The sequence below is a fragment of the Hyalella azteca genome, unplaced genomic scaffold (assembly GCF_000764305.2).
Source record: "Hyalella azteca isolate HAZT.00-mixed unplaced genomic scaffold, Hazt_2.0.2 contig9815, whole genome shotgun sequence".
Classification (NCBI taxonomy): Eukaryota; Metazoa; Arthropoda; class Malacostraca; order Amphipoda; family Hyalellidae; genus Hyalella; species Hyalella azteca.
Window position 1 is genome coordinate 713848 of NW_025939875.1, and position 16481 is coordinate 730328.

General features: G+C 37.8%; 1 protein-coding gene across 1 annotated transcript; it reads right to left on the bottom strand.

Annotated features, from left to right (window-relative positions):
- Positions 1-383: 383 nt before the first annotated feature.
- Positions 384-11631, bottom strand: LOC108677411 (cytosolic endo-beta-N-acetylglucosaminidase-like). Its single transcript, XM_018165630.2, has 13 exons — positions 11269-11631; positions 8892-9085; positions 6548-6696; positions 5854-6017; positions 5441-5580; positions 4504-4975; positions 3866-4078; positions 3391-3453; positions 3007-3110; positions 2540-2674; positions 1564-1632; positions 1030-1141; positions 384-979 (listed from the first exon to the last, which is right to left on the bottom strand). Exons 1-12 carry the CDS (start codon positions 11302-11304, stop codon positions 1042-1044), a joined length of 1839 nt encoding a protein of 612 aa, XP_018021119.1. The 5' UTR covers positions 11305-11631; the 3' UTR covers positions 384-979; positions 1030-1041.
- Between the last annotated feature and the right edge of the window lie 4850 nt (positions 11632-16481).

The following is a 16481-nucleotide window of genomic DNA, read 5'->3' on the forward strand; positions in this document are numbered from 1 at the left end:
ACTAATGAAGGTAAAATTTAAAATTTTTTCGAGCCAAAAAATCACCGTTAGGTTCTGATGAATACATGTTCCAAGTTTCATTGAGCTGCGTTCATTAGTTTGGGAGATATTACTTGATAACTGAATTTGGAGATTGGTCGTGAGACCGGCCACGAGTCCGGCCGTAAATTTGCCCGAGACGTCCTATATAGGTTTCTAGTGCTGAAACAGTTAAAACAGCTTGAAAACATATTGGTTCACTAAATGGGGTTCAATTTGTGAAATACACATTTGAGTTTAACCTTTATATTTTGAAATTGCAGCGTACTAAATTTCAAGAAAGAGGCGTATGTTTTTATATGTGTCTGTGGGGGGCGCTAGAAACTCACTAAGGAGCCAAAGGGGGCGCCAGCCTGAAAAAGTTTGGGAACCACTGATCTAATATAATATATAACGCTAACGCGATCAAAAAATATCCCATTTATCACTTAACATACATTAAAAGCGAATGAATGGCTTGAGTTACAGATAAGCACAACTTGAATTATTTCAGGCTCTGGTACAAAGGCAACGGCAAGCGATAAAACATTAAACTTTAATTGATAATTAAGACGTGAGGCCGAGTACCGTCAAGATATTCTCCCACGCAATATTAATTACCTCAGTAAAATAAGAAACATGATTGAATTTTTACGATACGGTAATTATACAACAACGTAGATAATATTATAAATACGAAAACAACTAAGACATAATAGACGCATGTTATTCACCATGCAGCAAAATCAGCAATCCAAAATAAAGCACTTTTGAGACAGTATTCACAGGTGACGATTAACATAATCTTCTGTCAGACGAATTCACGCACACTCAATGCGCGGCCAATAGATTTAATTCAACACTTCCTGTTTAAAAAAAGCGTAAAATATTGTGTTTCTGCGAGTATAGCTACTGCACCGCAGGCAGGCCGAGCTTGAGAGCTACTGCGCCGCGAGCAGGCTGAGCTTGAGAGCTACTGCACCGCAGGCAGGCCGAGCTTGAAGAGCAGGCCGAGCTTGAGAGCTACTGCGCCGCGAGCAGGCCGAGCTTGAGGGAGGTGCGTGGTGGTAGTGTCACGGCCACTGCGTTAATGAAGCCGTCGTACGCTGGGCAGTCCCAGTGACTGTGGGCAAACAACATGCATTAATTACAGACCGTTAATCAATTCAAGATATTCTGCGCATTGAGACAAATAATTTGGAAATATTTTATAATTACGAGATAAAATTTAGACCAAACAATCAATAAGCATTAGCTAATGAAGATGTAGACAACTCAAGTCAATATTCATCTGCATGTTAAATTTTTTTCTTGCGTTACTCTCCACTGACCACAATATCATTATATGTTTTTTTATAAATTTAAATTGTGTACATTCTTAATTTTGTTGTTAGATTCTACAAGGAAAATAAAAACTTTATCTACAATATTTCATTTCAATTTTAAACTTCATTGACTGCTAACCACTTCGTCTTCAGAAATGGTGGCAATATTATACTGAAGTTTTCAAGTACGAAGACTGAGGAAAAGCTTTAAAAATCTCACCCACACGTCCACTGGTCCGTCTGACCCTCAACGCCTGCAGAAACTTCAGTGCTGAAGGCCAACGTCAAACTGGAATACAAGAAACTTGAACCGTTAAACTCGAAATACTCACATACCAACATCTAGGCGAATTTATATCACTGAGTATTGAGAATCCTGCTTTCTTGAATATCGCCGTTAGTTTCAAAACACAAGTATTGTTGAAAAATGAAACCCAGGTCCAAAACATTTTCTACAGCAAGCATAGCAGGGTTCAAGACTCGCAGCATGCTGTGAAAATTCTCCAATGTTTTATATCGTCGACAGGCCAGACATGGCATGGTCTCTTACACTGGCACTATGTTATTATTATGTTATTACCATACAATTCCTAATAAACTACCGTTTCACCGCAGTTTGAAGGAAATTTTAATCGTTATATTTTAAATAAAATATAAAATTACCACATAAAACTATAAAATTAAATCTAAATTTTACTCCGTTCTAGTAAAATGAATATGACAGCCGGGCAATATAGGTACAACATGCAAGGCATCGTAGATACGCACTCAAATAGACCATGTATATTGGCAGTGCTTGGCTTCATAAGACACAAACAAACCTACACTGTAAAAGTTATAGCATAAATATCACAAAAATCCTTATGCTTCGAAAGCTTCAGGTGGTGGATGATTTTTTTGCTGCTAGTTAATTCATTTTTATGGTAATCAGCTCAAGAAAAATTCCTTCAACATTTTTACTTGCAATGGCGTAGGCAGGCAAGGCAGGTCACGTGACTTCCTTTTCCAACTTTTACCTGTCTAATTCCAACTTTTGGTTAAAAAACCATGAATTATTTCAAAATACAAGACAAATTTACCTTTTCCCATTCGTATACATGAACTGTCGTGCATAGGTACGGTACTTTTCCTTCCCAAATGAACATTGATTGAAGCTACCACCGTACAGAGAGTAAAGACAATACGCCCTCCCGCACCTGCAGTCAATTTCGCTGAGCAGCGCACGCGTCGCGCCGGCACCCCCAGCAGCAGCAGCGGTGCACCACCTGAAGGCGGCGTCCACCCTGACGACGCGTGCAGGGCTCACAGGCAACGCACAGTTGTTCCATAACCTGCAACGCAGCGGCCGTTAGCGCGTGCCATGGCAACAACATTCACAGCCTAACAGTTCTCAACATAAATACTTTCTGATTGCTGAGCGACGCTAACGAATAATTTTGCATTTATTAGACCATACACCTTATTTTATCTCAAAATAGTTTGTGGGCCTGTATTCTTTTTCTTCTCAATATGAGCATTTCAAGCTTACCAGCACACTTCAAAGAATCGTAAATTTGTAAATAAAAACAATTAGAGATGAAGATGAAGGAAATATCAGCAGCCTAGAGACGCTCAACATACCACAGTAGCAGCAAACGATCAAGTCAAGTAACAAGTCACTCACAGGAAACGGGCACATTCATCAGTAGAGTTCTGGACGAGCAAGCAGCTGCCGCCCTCGAAGGCTTCTGTTTCGTCCAGAATACAAGTTCTGCCTTCACCGAAGTCCTGATAAAAGGAATAACTAATTAAATAACTTGATATTACTTCAGTAATTATTCAGCACCACCTCAACTTCTACTCCACAAGTTGCTAGAGATTATTAACAAATGAATCCAATAGATAAGCTTAGTGACCTTCGATTCATAATACAAGAATGGAAACTTCGAATTTTGGTTATTCATACGAAATTCAACCCTTAATATTACAGGCAACCCAGCAATGCATATAAATACTATAGAATAAACAGAGATAGCTGAGACGCAAGAGACTCGGCAGCTCCACTTACCCTGATCAGGTTAGGCAGGAGACTCTGCCTACTCAGGTTGTACCAGGGGTTTGGGTCAATAACCTGCCATAGCATTAATCACAGATGAATTACCTGCTTGTAATAAATACTTCTACAAAATCGGTAACTTAACAAAGCCTGACGTTAAAATTTTACTCAAGACATGACATTTATTGAATAAAATATCAAAGCGAACATGAAGGTCCAGTAATACCTATAACTGACAATAATATGTTGAAACATTCTATTAGCAAGATAATTTTCAGACATATTAACACCAAAAAACATGACAGAACTGCTCGGAAACATTGCGTTATAACATCCCAATAGTAAGGTAAGATTCTAAATTAGGCATAACAAACAGCATTACTCTCCCACTCGGAATACACTACGCATTACCCTCCCAATATTAAAGTAATATTCAGGCATAAGAACCCTATGAAATAAGATTGCAATAGTAATGGAATATTCAGACCTTGCCTTGACTGTAAGTAGCTCTACCGCGGCCACCACTGAAGCAGCTGCGCAGGGGCCAGGAGGCAGGGCCGCGCTCTCGCATGTAAGGCCCCAAGAGGCGCCAGAATTTCATGTCGTTCGCAGGGAAGTCGGAGCAGCCGAGCACCTCGTGTGTCCAACCTGGGGCAAATATTGCCGCTGATAAGCCGTGCTGCCTGATGACCTCCAGGGCCTGTAACGTCGATTTCAAGTGAATAAATTTGTGATACGCTACAGTTCATGCACGCCAAGTAATGTATCCGTGCATTTAACAGAGATCTGAGCCCTGCATTATTGGTAGAAATTTCAAAAGAGTACAAGAGAATAAATATGAAAAGAGTTAGTAATGTGTAATGAGTAAGGTGCTCCATAGCGCTAATACCTCCCAGTATGATGGTTTGGTTAGTGAAAGGCGAGGCAGTTAAGAAAAGGGGCGTTTATAGTCAAACCCTTAGAAAGAATTCATAAAATAAATCACGATAAAAAATTTGGACATTAGGTATATATAGACCGAGTAGAACAGACTTTAATTTTCAGCAACGCCATTAAAAAAACTTGTGAACTTTTTGAGCTCCATTTATAAATGAACAGATCATAACTGATACAAAAAAAAATCACCTTGTCGCAGTTGAATCCTCCTCCTTTGTAAAAATTACGACCAAACACATCAACGCCAACGAACACTTTTGTTTCTTCAGGGCTTCCTGATGGTAGATTGCCAGATGTAAGTGGCGGACGTTTCTCCTTGAGGTCTGTTTCTGTTTCAAGTTCAATCGAGTTCATGAGTAGATTTTTATCGGAGTGAGCCGCATGAGGAGAAGCTGTGTCATAAGGATAGTTTCTTTTGACATTAGCCCGCGATGCAGATGACGCGGATATACTTAGAGGTGAATTGCCACTGGAAACTGCGCAGTCGTTATTCTCTTGCTCAGGAACATTAACATGAGTAGTCTTCTCTGGAGCACATAACAGAAGAGACGAACGCTGTTTCTGGAGAGGTAATTTTTTGGCATAATTTAGAGATGCTTCCAATTTGTCCACTGACCAACTGTAGTTCAGGAAAATCGCATCACATGCCTCGTAGAAACAACTGAAATCAAAAATCCATGTATGAGCGATAGTTTAGATGTAGAAAAAACTTCATCCCTACCATCCATAATGTTACAAGAATATTGTGTTGCGAAATTTTTCAGGGATGTTAGAACATCTTGAATTTGAATTTTATTACCTACATTCTGCAATGGTAACACAATGAAGGCCAAAAACTGGCAATCCCTTCAGTTTTAAGAACCACCAGATGGCAAAAGCTTTTTTTAGTATATATAAAAGCATAAATAAATAAACTGAAAGCTTTATGTATTCATCAGAAGAAATAGGGTTGAGAAACTATATGATTTTGTCACTTGGAATAAGATAACTTAGAATAATGTATCTACACTCCAAAAAATTATCGAGGCTCTAGTACTCTTAAATAAAAATTATAATTTTGATATAACTCAACTGAATAATTTCTAGAATTTGAGACTTGGTGTAGCAAAAAGAGGATAAAAAGCACCTGTTCTGACCATTAAGCTCATCTTGCCAGCGCAGATCACCGCTGTGCGTGATGCTGTCATACCACACAACTAAACTGTCCGTGCTTATAGTCTTCATGCCAGCTCGCAATTTTCGAAGGAACACCAACACCAATCCTATCTGTGAACAATCAAATTTGTTAATTTGCATAATAAACTACTAGTGAACATGGATTGCTTTTGTTATGTTTGCATAAGGAATTACAATAACAGAAATGGATAATAGGGCTTCTTATTTTACTTATTCAGCTCATTATTATCAGTAGATCAAAGATCTTGTCTTCACAGACCAAATTGCTTGACAACCACAATCATAAACTGAAGCTCGGAGCCATAAAAACAGCAGTCCATGATATGAAGCAAACTAAATGCTTAATAATTTGCTGTCACTAACCGCAACAGGATTGACTTTATTCTCAATGTTAATAAGCCATCCATGCAGCTTATGGTATCTCGAAATATTGATGAGGCTGGCAACACATCGCTCAACCATTGAAAGGCTGCTAAACATGGCCGTGCACAGCTCCTCCCCTTCTTTCCCTTCAGTGATCAACGTACCTGAGAATGTCAAGAAAATAAAATGCAAAAATCTTTTCATAGATGTATCAATGACTACTATCATCATAAATCCATCAGAAGAAGCGTTATTTACTATTCGTTAGATATAATGAATGAATTGAAGAGATATTTTTTTACCATGAACAAAGAATTCAGGCTGAAGCTCGTTTCACCGTTACAAATTTTCAACTCCTATGAATTGATGAGAAAAGAATCAAGTAACCATAATTATAAATAATTCAAGTGCAATTTAACTGAAATTCACAGCTTAGGCATGTAGAACAAGTAACCTAGGATGTCTGCTAAGACTGCGCTGTGCAAATAGAAGAACCTTGCCAGTTTTCATGAACCTATGTTGCTGCTCAGGATTCAACAAATTTCAGCTCATGCTAAAAATGATAGCAACAATAGTGCCATGATCTATTAAATAGAATTGACTGAAAATTCAAAACCATTGAAAATATGAAAATTTTCCAAGAACAGAATCCTAGCATGCAGTTTTACAGCTTCTATGACTGCTTTTGTCTTACCTAACATAGGCACTCCATTGTGATGAGCTGCTGCCGTCCACATGGGAGGTGGGATGGAGATGAAGCTGTGGCTGAAGTATACAAACAAGTCTATGCTGTGCCAATGGATGAAATTGTATGCATCATTTTTACTGCATCCCTGTAAAAACCTGTAAATATACAATGAAATTAAGTAAAGATCAGTAACCCATTGCCATACTGATAATGTTGACAGTATTTGAGTCAACTCTTTAGGTTAAAAAATTTTTGCGAGGAATTACTCAACAGATACCTAGTACTTCCAAGTAAGGAATTCACATATTGCTCACTCAGAAGAATGGGCACTAAAAATAGTTGAATTTTGTCACTATACAAACTTTGTCAATCTGTTATGCAGTTATGCATAAACAAGTTTCAACAGTTGAGGACAGACAATTTTATCTTAGGCTTGTTGACCTTGAAATTTTTTTCTGCCAGGTTTTATACAATTTCATGATTCACTGTTGATTCTACAATTAACATCAGTTATAGATGTTAATCTAGATCAATCAATGTTGATTCTAGGTTGATTTACACTGTTCTAGACTGCAGCTCCAATTAATACAATGTATTATAGGTACATCACTCTTAAAAATGTCACACATAAAAAAATATTGACTTGAAAATCATTCAGTTCAACATTAGACTGGAATAAGATTAGACTGGAAGGCTTGCGCATTTTCTTGTAATTTTGCAGATCCAAAATTGTCAATATGGAGTACAGAAGAATTCTTTAAGGGGAGCATCTGGCCAAAATTTTTGAATTTTGGCTTTTCCGGTTTTTAGTCTCGTCATAAAGCTGACATTCTGCTCTATTCAACGGTACCAAAATCATCTCTGTAAGTTGATTTATGCGTTCACGACAGATCGTGAAAGGGTGGGGGGTGGTGGAGTTCTTTCACATTTAGGATAGGCAAAAATTCCCGGTGGCATACTTAAATAGCTAGTCCACATACAATGTGCTTCAGTTACCCGCCTGCAGTTGTACGGTAGGATTTAGGTGTCGTCGTTCACACCATCCTTGACAGGAATTGATCTCCAGTATCGCCTAGTCTTGCATTCTTGCCACCTTGAACGCTTATTTCGAGGCGCCCGGGACTTTGTCAGGCTCTACCTACTTTTTTACTTATTGTCACTGCAAACCTATCTCCTCCTACAGTTTTGAAGCTACAGCAATGAGACATAAACCATTCGATTCGCAATTGAAATATCTAGAGATTCGTTGTAGCTTTTTTTCAATTTCGTTATAGTTTTGAAAATATTTTGAAAAAAGGAAAGGGAAATTGGGAAAAATCTAAAAATTTACAAAAATTTTGGGAAAAATGCTCCCACATCCACAAAAATTCGAAATTAAAAAAAAAGCTACAATGAATCGATAGATATTTTGATTGCAAATCGAATGGTACGTGTCTCATTGCTGTAACTTCAAAAATCTAGAAGGAGATAGATTTCTACAGTACCCCCTTATATGGCCGTTTTCTAAGAATTTCACGTTTTCTTTCATTTTTCTTCGAAAAATGTACATGAATAAAAGCTGTCTATTTTTCTGTGTTACATATGTGTACCAAGTTTCAGAGTGATCCGTCTGTAAACAGCAGAGATAAAATTTTGCCCAGACGCTCCCCTTAATGTCAAAGTAGTGGTTATGTTAGAGAGCATACATTTAGCAACCAAACTGTGATTTATGCTGTTCAAAAATGTGTGTAAACATATACGGTATATTAGTTTTTTCAATATATTGAACAATATTTTTTGTTTGCACTGGTAGTAAATAAAAAATCAGGGTACTAATGGACATTTTTATTTTTTTTTACATTTTGAATGTATCAATCATTCGTTATCAAGTTACAAGACACATTGAGTGAAGAAATTTGGATCAACATGAATACAAAATCATGTAAATAGGCTACCTAGTACTACTCAAAAATTAATTTGGTTAAAAATAATTGACAAATAACTAAAATATATGAATATGATCATGAGTTAAAGCACCACAAATTACTCTGTAAACAGACTCAAGGTTATGATAAATTTAATACTTTGAAGATTGATGATGGAGTTGAAAAACCTAATAAGAAAATTTTCAATAAACAAATCCTGTTAACCCATACAGGGCCATAATAATATATACATGTTGTTATGTACTTATTTACCTTTAAACTGAGAAAAATATCAATTGTATTCATGTGGTAAAATTAGCAAATTCTGATGCATTATGCATTACTTGTCTAATGAGTTTGCATTTGCAAGACAAAACACAAAGATGTGTCAAGTTTTGTAAAAGATGGTTCAAAGAAGACAAAAATATTGTTTAGGAGTGTTTTACCTGTCTTCATTGTAGCCTCCTTTCATATCATGGCAAATTAGAGTTTGTGGTCCATGATTTGTGCTCCGCATTTGAAGTGCGGGAATGCAAGACAGTGCATCTTGCAGTTCTTTAGACAATTGGTCAGCTGTCCAATCAACGAGTTCATCAATCTTTTTCAGAGGCAATGCTATTGGTGCCATTGCATTGAAAATCTGCACATAATTAATAAGACTAGCATAAAATTTTGAAGAAAAATTAGTATTTAAAACATATAAAGCTAAAAATATATATATATATATACCGGTATATATATATAAAGCTAAAAAACTAGTATTTAAAACATAAAGCTAAAATAATTCATGTGGTAATGTGAATAAACCTATTTTATTCATCTATCAATATTTACAACAAACCTAACACATAACATTATTACCAAATACATATAACTAAATAAATTGCATCATTTTTATTGATATGATGCACTTTGATACAAATGCTTTATTTTATAAGTTAGACACTTGCTCTACCAAGACTATTGTTAATGACAAATCAATCTGAAATGTCAGACCCAATAAAAACACCAGGTATCTATTCAGGTCACATATAAATAGCAGCAATACCGGTAATACACTATTTTCATTCATTTATGAAATAAATGACAAAAAGGATATAACTACAGGTAAAATTTGTACAATCATGTGCATTTTTGTCTCATTCACAGTGGCTTTAGCAGAATTTTCCAGTTTGAATGACCCAAGAATGTGACAAGAGATGCCACTTACTGGCACTCAGCACATGAAGCCTGCTACCCACATCATGCATGTCCTGCTAGCTGCAGCCTGCAACTCCTACCGAGCAAACACTGCGTCTTAAAAGTGGCTGCTCCTCAATATCACGTAAGTGGCTGCTCCTCAATAACAACTGTGCAGTATTTTATTATTTTTTATAGATTTGTGGGAGCCTCTGAAACATTCAATGCTGCCATATGACAGGGTTGTGAGTTAATGTCACATAGGGTTATAAGGGACAGCAAGATAAATCGGGAGTCACAATTTACCCCGCCATCCCTTAAACAACAAATTAAAACAAGGAGATAAAAATTGGAAATTTACTTATATTTACTAAAAATCAACACAACTTTTCAATTGTGTGGCCTAAAATTTGGCATTCTGAAGTCTGAAGTTCTGAACTATTTGGTTTCTTAGTAGGTATTTATATAGCTATAGCAATTGGTAATCGGTAATCAATAATCAATCAATACTGAATTACTGATTATTCTAATTGATTATAATGAAATTAAATGAAGTATCATAAAATGGGGTAACTTAGACCACTTTCTTTATAAATGATGCCCTTTTTTTCTAGCTAAATTAAACTTGAATTGAAACATGCAAAATACAGGTCTATACTCTAGCTTCACTCACCATAAATTGCTGGCTCCTGCCTCTCATAGTCTTTATGTAATTTCAAAAAAAGTGATGGTCTTTGTTACCCCAGCTCTTGGGGTATCTTAGACCGGCTGGTAAAATCAATTATATTTTTTGGTAAAATAACTCTAAATAACTCCAGGTTTTGGTGCATTGTAGTAGAACTCTTCTAGTTACATATGCAAATGACAAACTTGAGGAGAGTGTCATAGTTTGCAGATGGGGGGCGCCACCCCATAATGGGGGAAATGTGACTACCTAATAGCAGCCCTGACAGGGTAAATATTGACTGGCTTGGAAATTAAGTTAAAATTACCATATATAAGACTCTGTAGAGTCTGAAACATAAAGAAAAAACCTAAATAGGCTGTCAAACATAAAATATGTTATATATGGTAATTTTATATTAACTTCCAAGCCGGTCTATGTTACCCCATCAGGGCTGACATTAGGTGGTCTAAGTTCCCCCATTTGGGGGCGGCGCCCCCCATTTGCAAACTATGCCACTTTCCTAAAATTTGTCATTTGCATATGTAACTAGAAGAGTTCTACTACAATGCATCAAAACCTGGAGTTATTTAACCAAGAAATAAAAAAAATTGTAGGGGTAGTACTCTGACAGGCTTTAAATAATAGCTTTTTTCATGGGCCACATTTTTAATTTTTTAACCTATTAGATATGCAAACTTTTTAAATCTTTCTATTGTGTTATGTAGCCTCAGTATTAATCCTTTAATGCCCATTGACAAAATTTTTCTATGTCAAATAGTTTTTGAGTTTTGGGGGTTTTTGTTAGAAAAACGAAAAGTGGTCTAAGTTACCCCGCCGGTCTAAGTTACCCCATTTTACGGTAATGAAAGAGTCGTGATTGATATTTCTAATTTGTATAAAAGTTTGCATCTTGCAGCTCAGTTGCGGACTGGGTGGCCGCAGCTGCGTCAGCAGTCACGGGTGCGTTAAGTCCTTACTCTGGGGCACAGGCAGCAATCAAATCCCCGGCACATGGCAGCACGTCCTCCCTGATCAGCTTAGCCAGAACATCATCTCCGGGCCCTGGCCTTTGTACCTCTGTTGAAGGGACCAAATGTAAGTGCATATAACATATGGCCAAAATGTTGCTTAAGGCTATGATTGAGAATAACAAGGCTTCAAAGATGCTTTTCTCTTCTGTCTGATTTTTCAAAGTAAAAGTAATACCAAAATGTTTTACTGTTTATAGCACAAAACTGTTGTAGAGTTGGAAGGTTGCAAAAGGTTGGAAGCGTGCAAAAGGTCCCCAAAGCTCGGCCAAACTGTGTTCCTCAGGCCAACCTATAAGTACCTTCAAACTTCCCCTTTCACCATGCTTGGGGGCACTAACCACTCACCTGGTGACACTATCCACTCACCTGGGGGCACTAACCACTCCTTGGGGGCACCAACTAGCCACAAACCTGGGGGCACTAACCACACATGGAGCTATCTTGGAATTTTTGTAACAATGGTTCTATACAGTACACCTGGCAAAGCCAGTCACAGTCAGGAGCAGGCAAGGTACAAAAAACTTATTGCCGAGTCATCTCAGCAGAACAGCATTTAGCAGTGGGATGCAGGGAGCATTGATAGGTATTCATCTCTGGCCAGTAGCTCCTTTGCCAGCTCAATGCCTCAGAGCAAGACAGCACTGCGCAGCATCCATGGGCACTTCAATATTCGAGAATGATGACATAGCAGCCGCTTCTGTCACAGGAGCTCAGGTGCTCAGCACAGCACAACTCCCGCTTTGGCGGTCCCACCTTATACTGTCCTCATGAACAGGTTTAAGGAGCCTGTCCACAGGGATAGTACTAGCCGCTAGTCATCCGCCGCGTGAAATGTCCATGCTAGTGATGCTACTAGCCTCGTGTATAGGGGTTCAGCTGCTTTAGAGGCATGCGCGGCATGTGCCTGAGATGCAGCCAAGAGGGACAACAATGTGTTGATTTCTTCACTGGAGAAGTGGCTAGTAGCGCTGATTCAGCCATGGAGAGAGCATCTCTGCCGCTCTTGTAAAGTTGTGAAGTATCTTGGGTCAAGTGAATCATGGCTTGCTTGAATGATAATGGTTCTAAGAGACAAAGAAGAACCCAACAAAGTGGATTCAAATATTCTTTGAAATGTATTCAAATTTTCCATATATATGAATTAAAGTGGAATGTTTGCCATGATGGTTACTCCAACAAGATGAAGCTAATAACAAGTATTTTGAAACTGAAATAAGACCTTATTAGTCAGGGTTTAGTTGCTCCTGACATTACATTTTTAATGGCTAAAATAAAGAGTATAAAAATGATGTACAGACTCGAGTTGTTGAAGGTGATCCACTATCCATCTTTGTAGACCTCACTCAACGGCTTCCAACAATGCACTGGCGGGCGCAAACGAGAAGATAGTGGCACCTTATACCAGTGGTTTCCAAAGTAGGCAATATTGCCCCACTGCAGGCAGTGGAAAGATCTGGGGGGCGGTGAGGAAGAAAGGGGCAGTTAGAAGGCAGCAGTCTGCAAAGTCAAAGTCAGAATTTCGTACGTTTGTTTGACGATTTGTATACAACACATGTAGAACATAACTCCAAATTGAATAAATTTTCACAAGCTAAAAATCACAGTTTGGTAGTTATGAATTTATATTCAGAATTTTGTTCAAATCTGTTAAGGGGAGCATCTGGGGTAAAAAATATCTTGGATAGTATCACTAGACAGATCAATTCAAAATTTGGTACACGTATGTAAAACGTAATTCTGTTTTTTTTCTGTTCATGTGCATTTTTTAAAAAAAATTGCAAGAGAACATTAAATTCTTAGAAAATGGCCAAAAAGGGAATACAGTAGAAAGTTAATCAGTCCTATGATTTTCAAGCTACAACATTGAGACACACATCATTTGATGCATAAAGACCATATCTAAAAATGTTGTTGCTGGGAGGCATCTACCTCTATTTTTCCCCCAACCATCTGCTCTCTATATATGAATTATTGTTGAATTAATGTTTACTTATTAATTATTGTTGAATGTATGTTTTATTTCTTTTCTTTTTAGCCATATAAACTAATTCTATTTATGGCAACTTGGTCAATTATTATGATAGTGATTGGAGAACCATGCAAGTTTAGTTACTGATCCCTAAATTGTTGAGTCTCTAAGTGGAACTGCCACAAGTTGTTGGTGAGTTAGTTAGGTGTGATCTTTTTTAATCGCAAAGATGTTTTGTAAGTGTCCTATAATTTTACTACCTCCTAATCTGATTAACTAGCTTCGTTTGTGCTTTACTTTTCATCCAATGTTTATTGCATTTCTTATGTCAACTATCTGCTTGCAATTTATTCTTGAAAGCTTTGCTATTGTATATTTTTCTTAACAAATTCACAACCTTTACAAATTATTTGAGTGGTTTATCTTGGTTCTGATTTTAGCTTATCTTTGCAAATGTTTTACTGATTTCACTCCAAATATTATAATGTTTGTCTGTTTTGTTTTCCATATTTCTTGCTTGCTGCACGCAACCAGATTGCATCACTTAAGAAATCTATTTTAAGTATTTATTGCATCAGTTTTAACATTCAATTTCCCTTCAGGCTTAGTATTATTATCTAGTTTGACAGGTTATTGATTTTTGTATTATTTATTTTCCAGTTCACCAAAGATGGAATAACTGATAACCCTGTTCATGCTCCCTATCCTTGATCATAACTCATACCTCCTGAACGCAGTTAAACTTATTCACTCATTACATTGTCACCGTATTTTTACTTCAATTTAAGATATAAGACACCAGTCTTTCATTTGCCTTTAACATACTAGATAGAAGGGTTGTTGCCAAACCATAGGTAAACAAAGTAGGTAACACGGTTACCTCAACCGCAACATCAGACTTCTACCCGGCAATAATGTAACTTAGGCTTTTTTTGAATTTCTCATTTTTGTGGGTGTGGGAGCATTTTTTCTGTAATTTTTCAAATGTTTCAATTTTACCTCTGCCCTCCCCCCTTTTTGCAAATAAAATCCGAACTATAACAAACTTGAAAAAAGCCCTAGTTACGTTTGTAGATTTTTATTTGCAAATCAAATGGTATATGTCTCATTGATGTAGCTTCAAAACTCTAGGAGGAGATAGGTTTCCAGTGACAATAAGTGTGAATGTTCAGTAGAGCCTGACAAAGTCCCGGGCGCCTCAAAATCGGCATTCAAGACTGCAAGGAATGCGACTAGATGATACTGGAGCTCAATTTTTGTCAAGGATGGTGAGAGCGACGGCGCGGGAACCACCCCATACGATTGCCGCAAGGTTACTGGAGCTGAGTGTCAGTAGACCAGCTATATATAGGAATTATTCCCTGCGCTGGGAATTATTCCCTATGTTAAATGTGAAAAAACTCTCCCACCTCCCTTGCAGAATTTGTAGTGAATGCATAAATCAATGTACAGCGATGGTTTTGGTACCGTTTGATAGGTCAGAGTGTCAGCTTTATGATGAGACTAAAAACCGGAAAAGCCTAAATTGTCAATTTTGGACCCAGATGCTCCCCTTAAGTAGTTTGAGAGAAATTCTTTGATCACTACTCACTGCAAATTTCAGCTGTATTGCCATATAACTCACAAATGAAGGAGAAATTTAAAACTTTTTGACAAGCTAAACATCACAGTTAGGTCCCAATGAATGCATGTTCCAAGTTTTATCGAGCTGCATTCGTTAGTTTGGGAGAAATTGCTTGGTCACTGAATTTGGAGATTAGCAGTGAGACTGGCAGCAAGACCAGCCACAAGACCAGCATAAATAAATTTGTCCAAGCAGTCTTGAATTTCTAGTGCTGAAACAGTTAAAATGGTAAAAAAATATATTGATTTACTAAATGGGGCTCTATTTGTGAAATACACATTTGTGTTTAACCTTTCTCTTTTAAAATTACAGCGTACTAAATATCCAGAAAGAGGCATTTGTTTTTATGTGTCTGTCAGGGGAGGGGGGCAGGGGGGCACTAGAGATTCACTAAGGAGCCAAAGAGGGCACCAGCCGCCAGGCTGAAAAAGTTTGGGAACCACTGCCTTATACTCTTCTCGTGTACAGTCTTACTTGCCGGATAGTCACCAAGCGACTGAGGACCGACACTTGCCAGATTTACTGGCCATCAGCACTATCCCTGTGTACAAGCACCTTTACTTGCGGGATATGGGATAGTCATCAAGCGGCCGACATTTGCCAGATCTACTTGCCACCTGCACTGTCCCTGTGTACAAGCACCTTATGTATCTATCCAGTGTGTCCAATCAGCCTACGATCGAACGGCCACATGTCATAGGACGATAAATTTTGGAACAAAACTATGCTATCTGAGAGTCTGAAACCTAGCCCCAGATGCTTTTTTTTCTTCTTTCTTTGCAGGGGGTCCACACTGTGGTGAACATAAAGCCACAGGTCTGCCTGATGGATGACCGTTGGGCCTGAGAGCTTGTTGCTGGTTAAGTTTTTAGCCTCTTAGTACAGGAAGCTAGTCTGTGCTCTCTTAAGAGAGATCAGTTCTCTAGTAGCTCCATAAAGCATACAGGATTTGAGGAGTTTAAAAGATACAAGTATTAATAAATGGACTTAAGATTAGAAGCTCATTTGAGGCAAAGCATAAATGGTAAATGAATGCTGATTTAGCCTCCCTACCCCAGCTACCTACTTCAAATATCTAAAAGGCTAAAAGACATGCCTAGATGTTGATAAATATGCCAACGATAACAGTAGGCAGAACATAAGTGGCAGTAATCAAACGTGTACATGGCCGCCATGCATGCTTGATGCTTGTGTACAGCTGTTGCATGGCAACCTACAGATTGCCTAACCTGCCTGACTTCAATATGAATAAAGTAAAAAATCGAAATATTTTCTGTTGTACATTATCATTATGGTTACCTCCCCAACAAATTACATTTGAGTAAATTCTACATTAATGCATCTTAAATTACGTTGTAGCTCTTGTCTTGGCAGTACATGACGTTGACAATCCAGAAGAAAATTAGCTATTGTATCCGATGTATTGCAGGTGGTACATTGATCCGTGTTGCTCATGTTGAATCTATATAGATGGCTCTTGACACCGGCATGACCAATTCTGAGTCTTGCAGCTGCACATTCCAACCTGCGAGACTTTAGGCAGAGCCAAGGGCGCAGTCTGGGTTC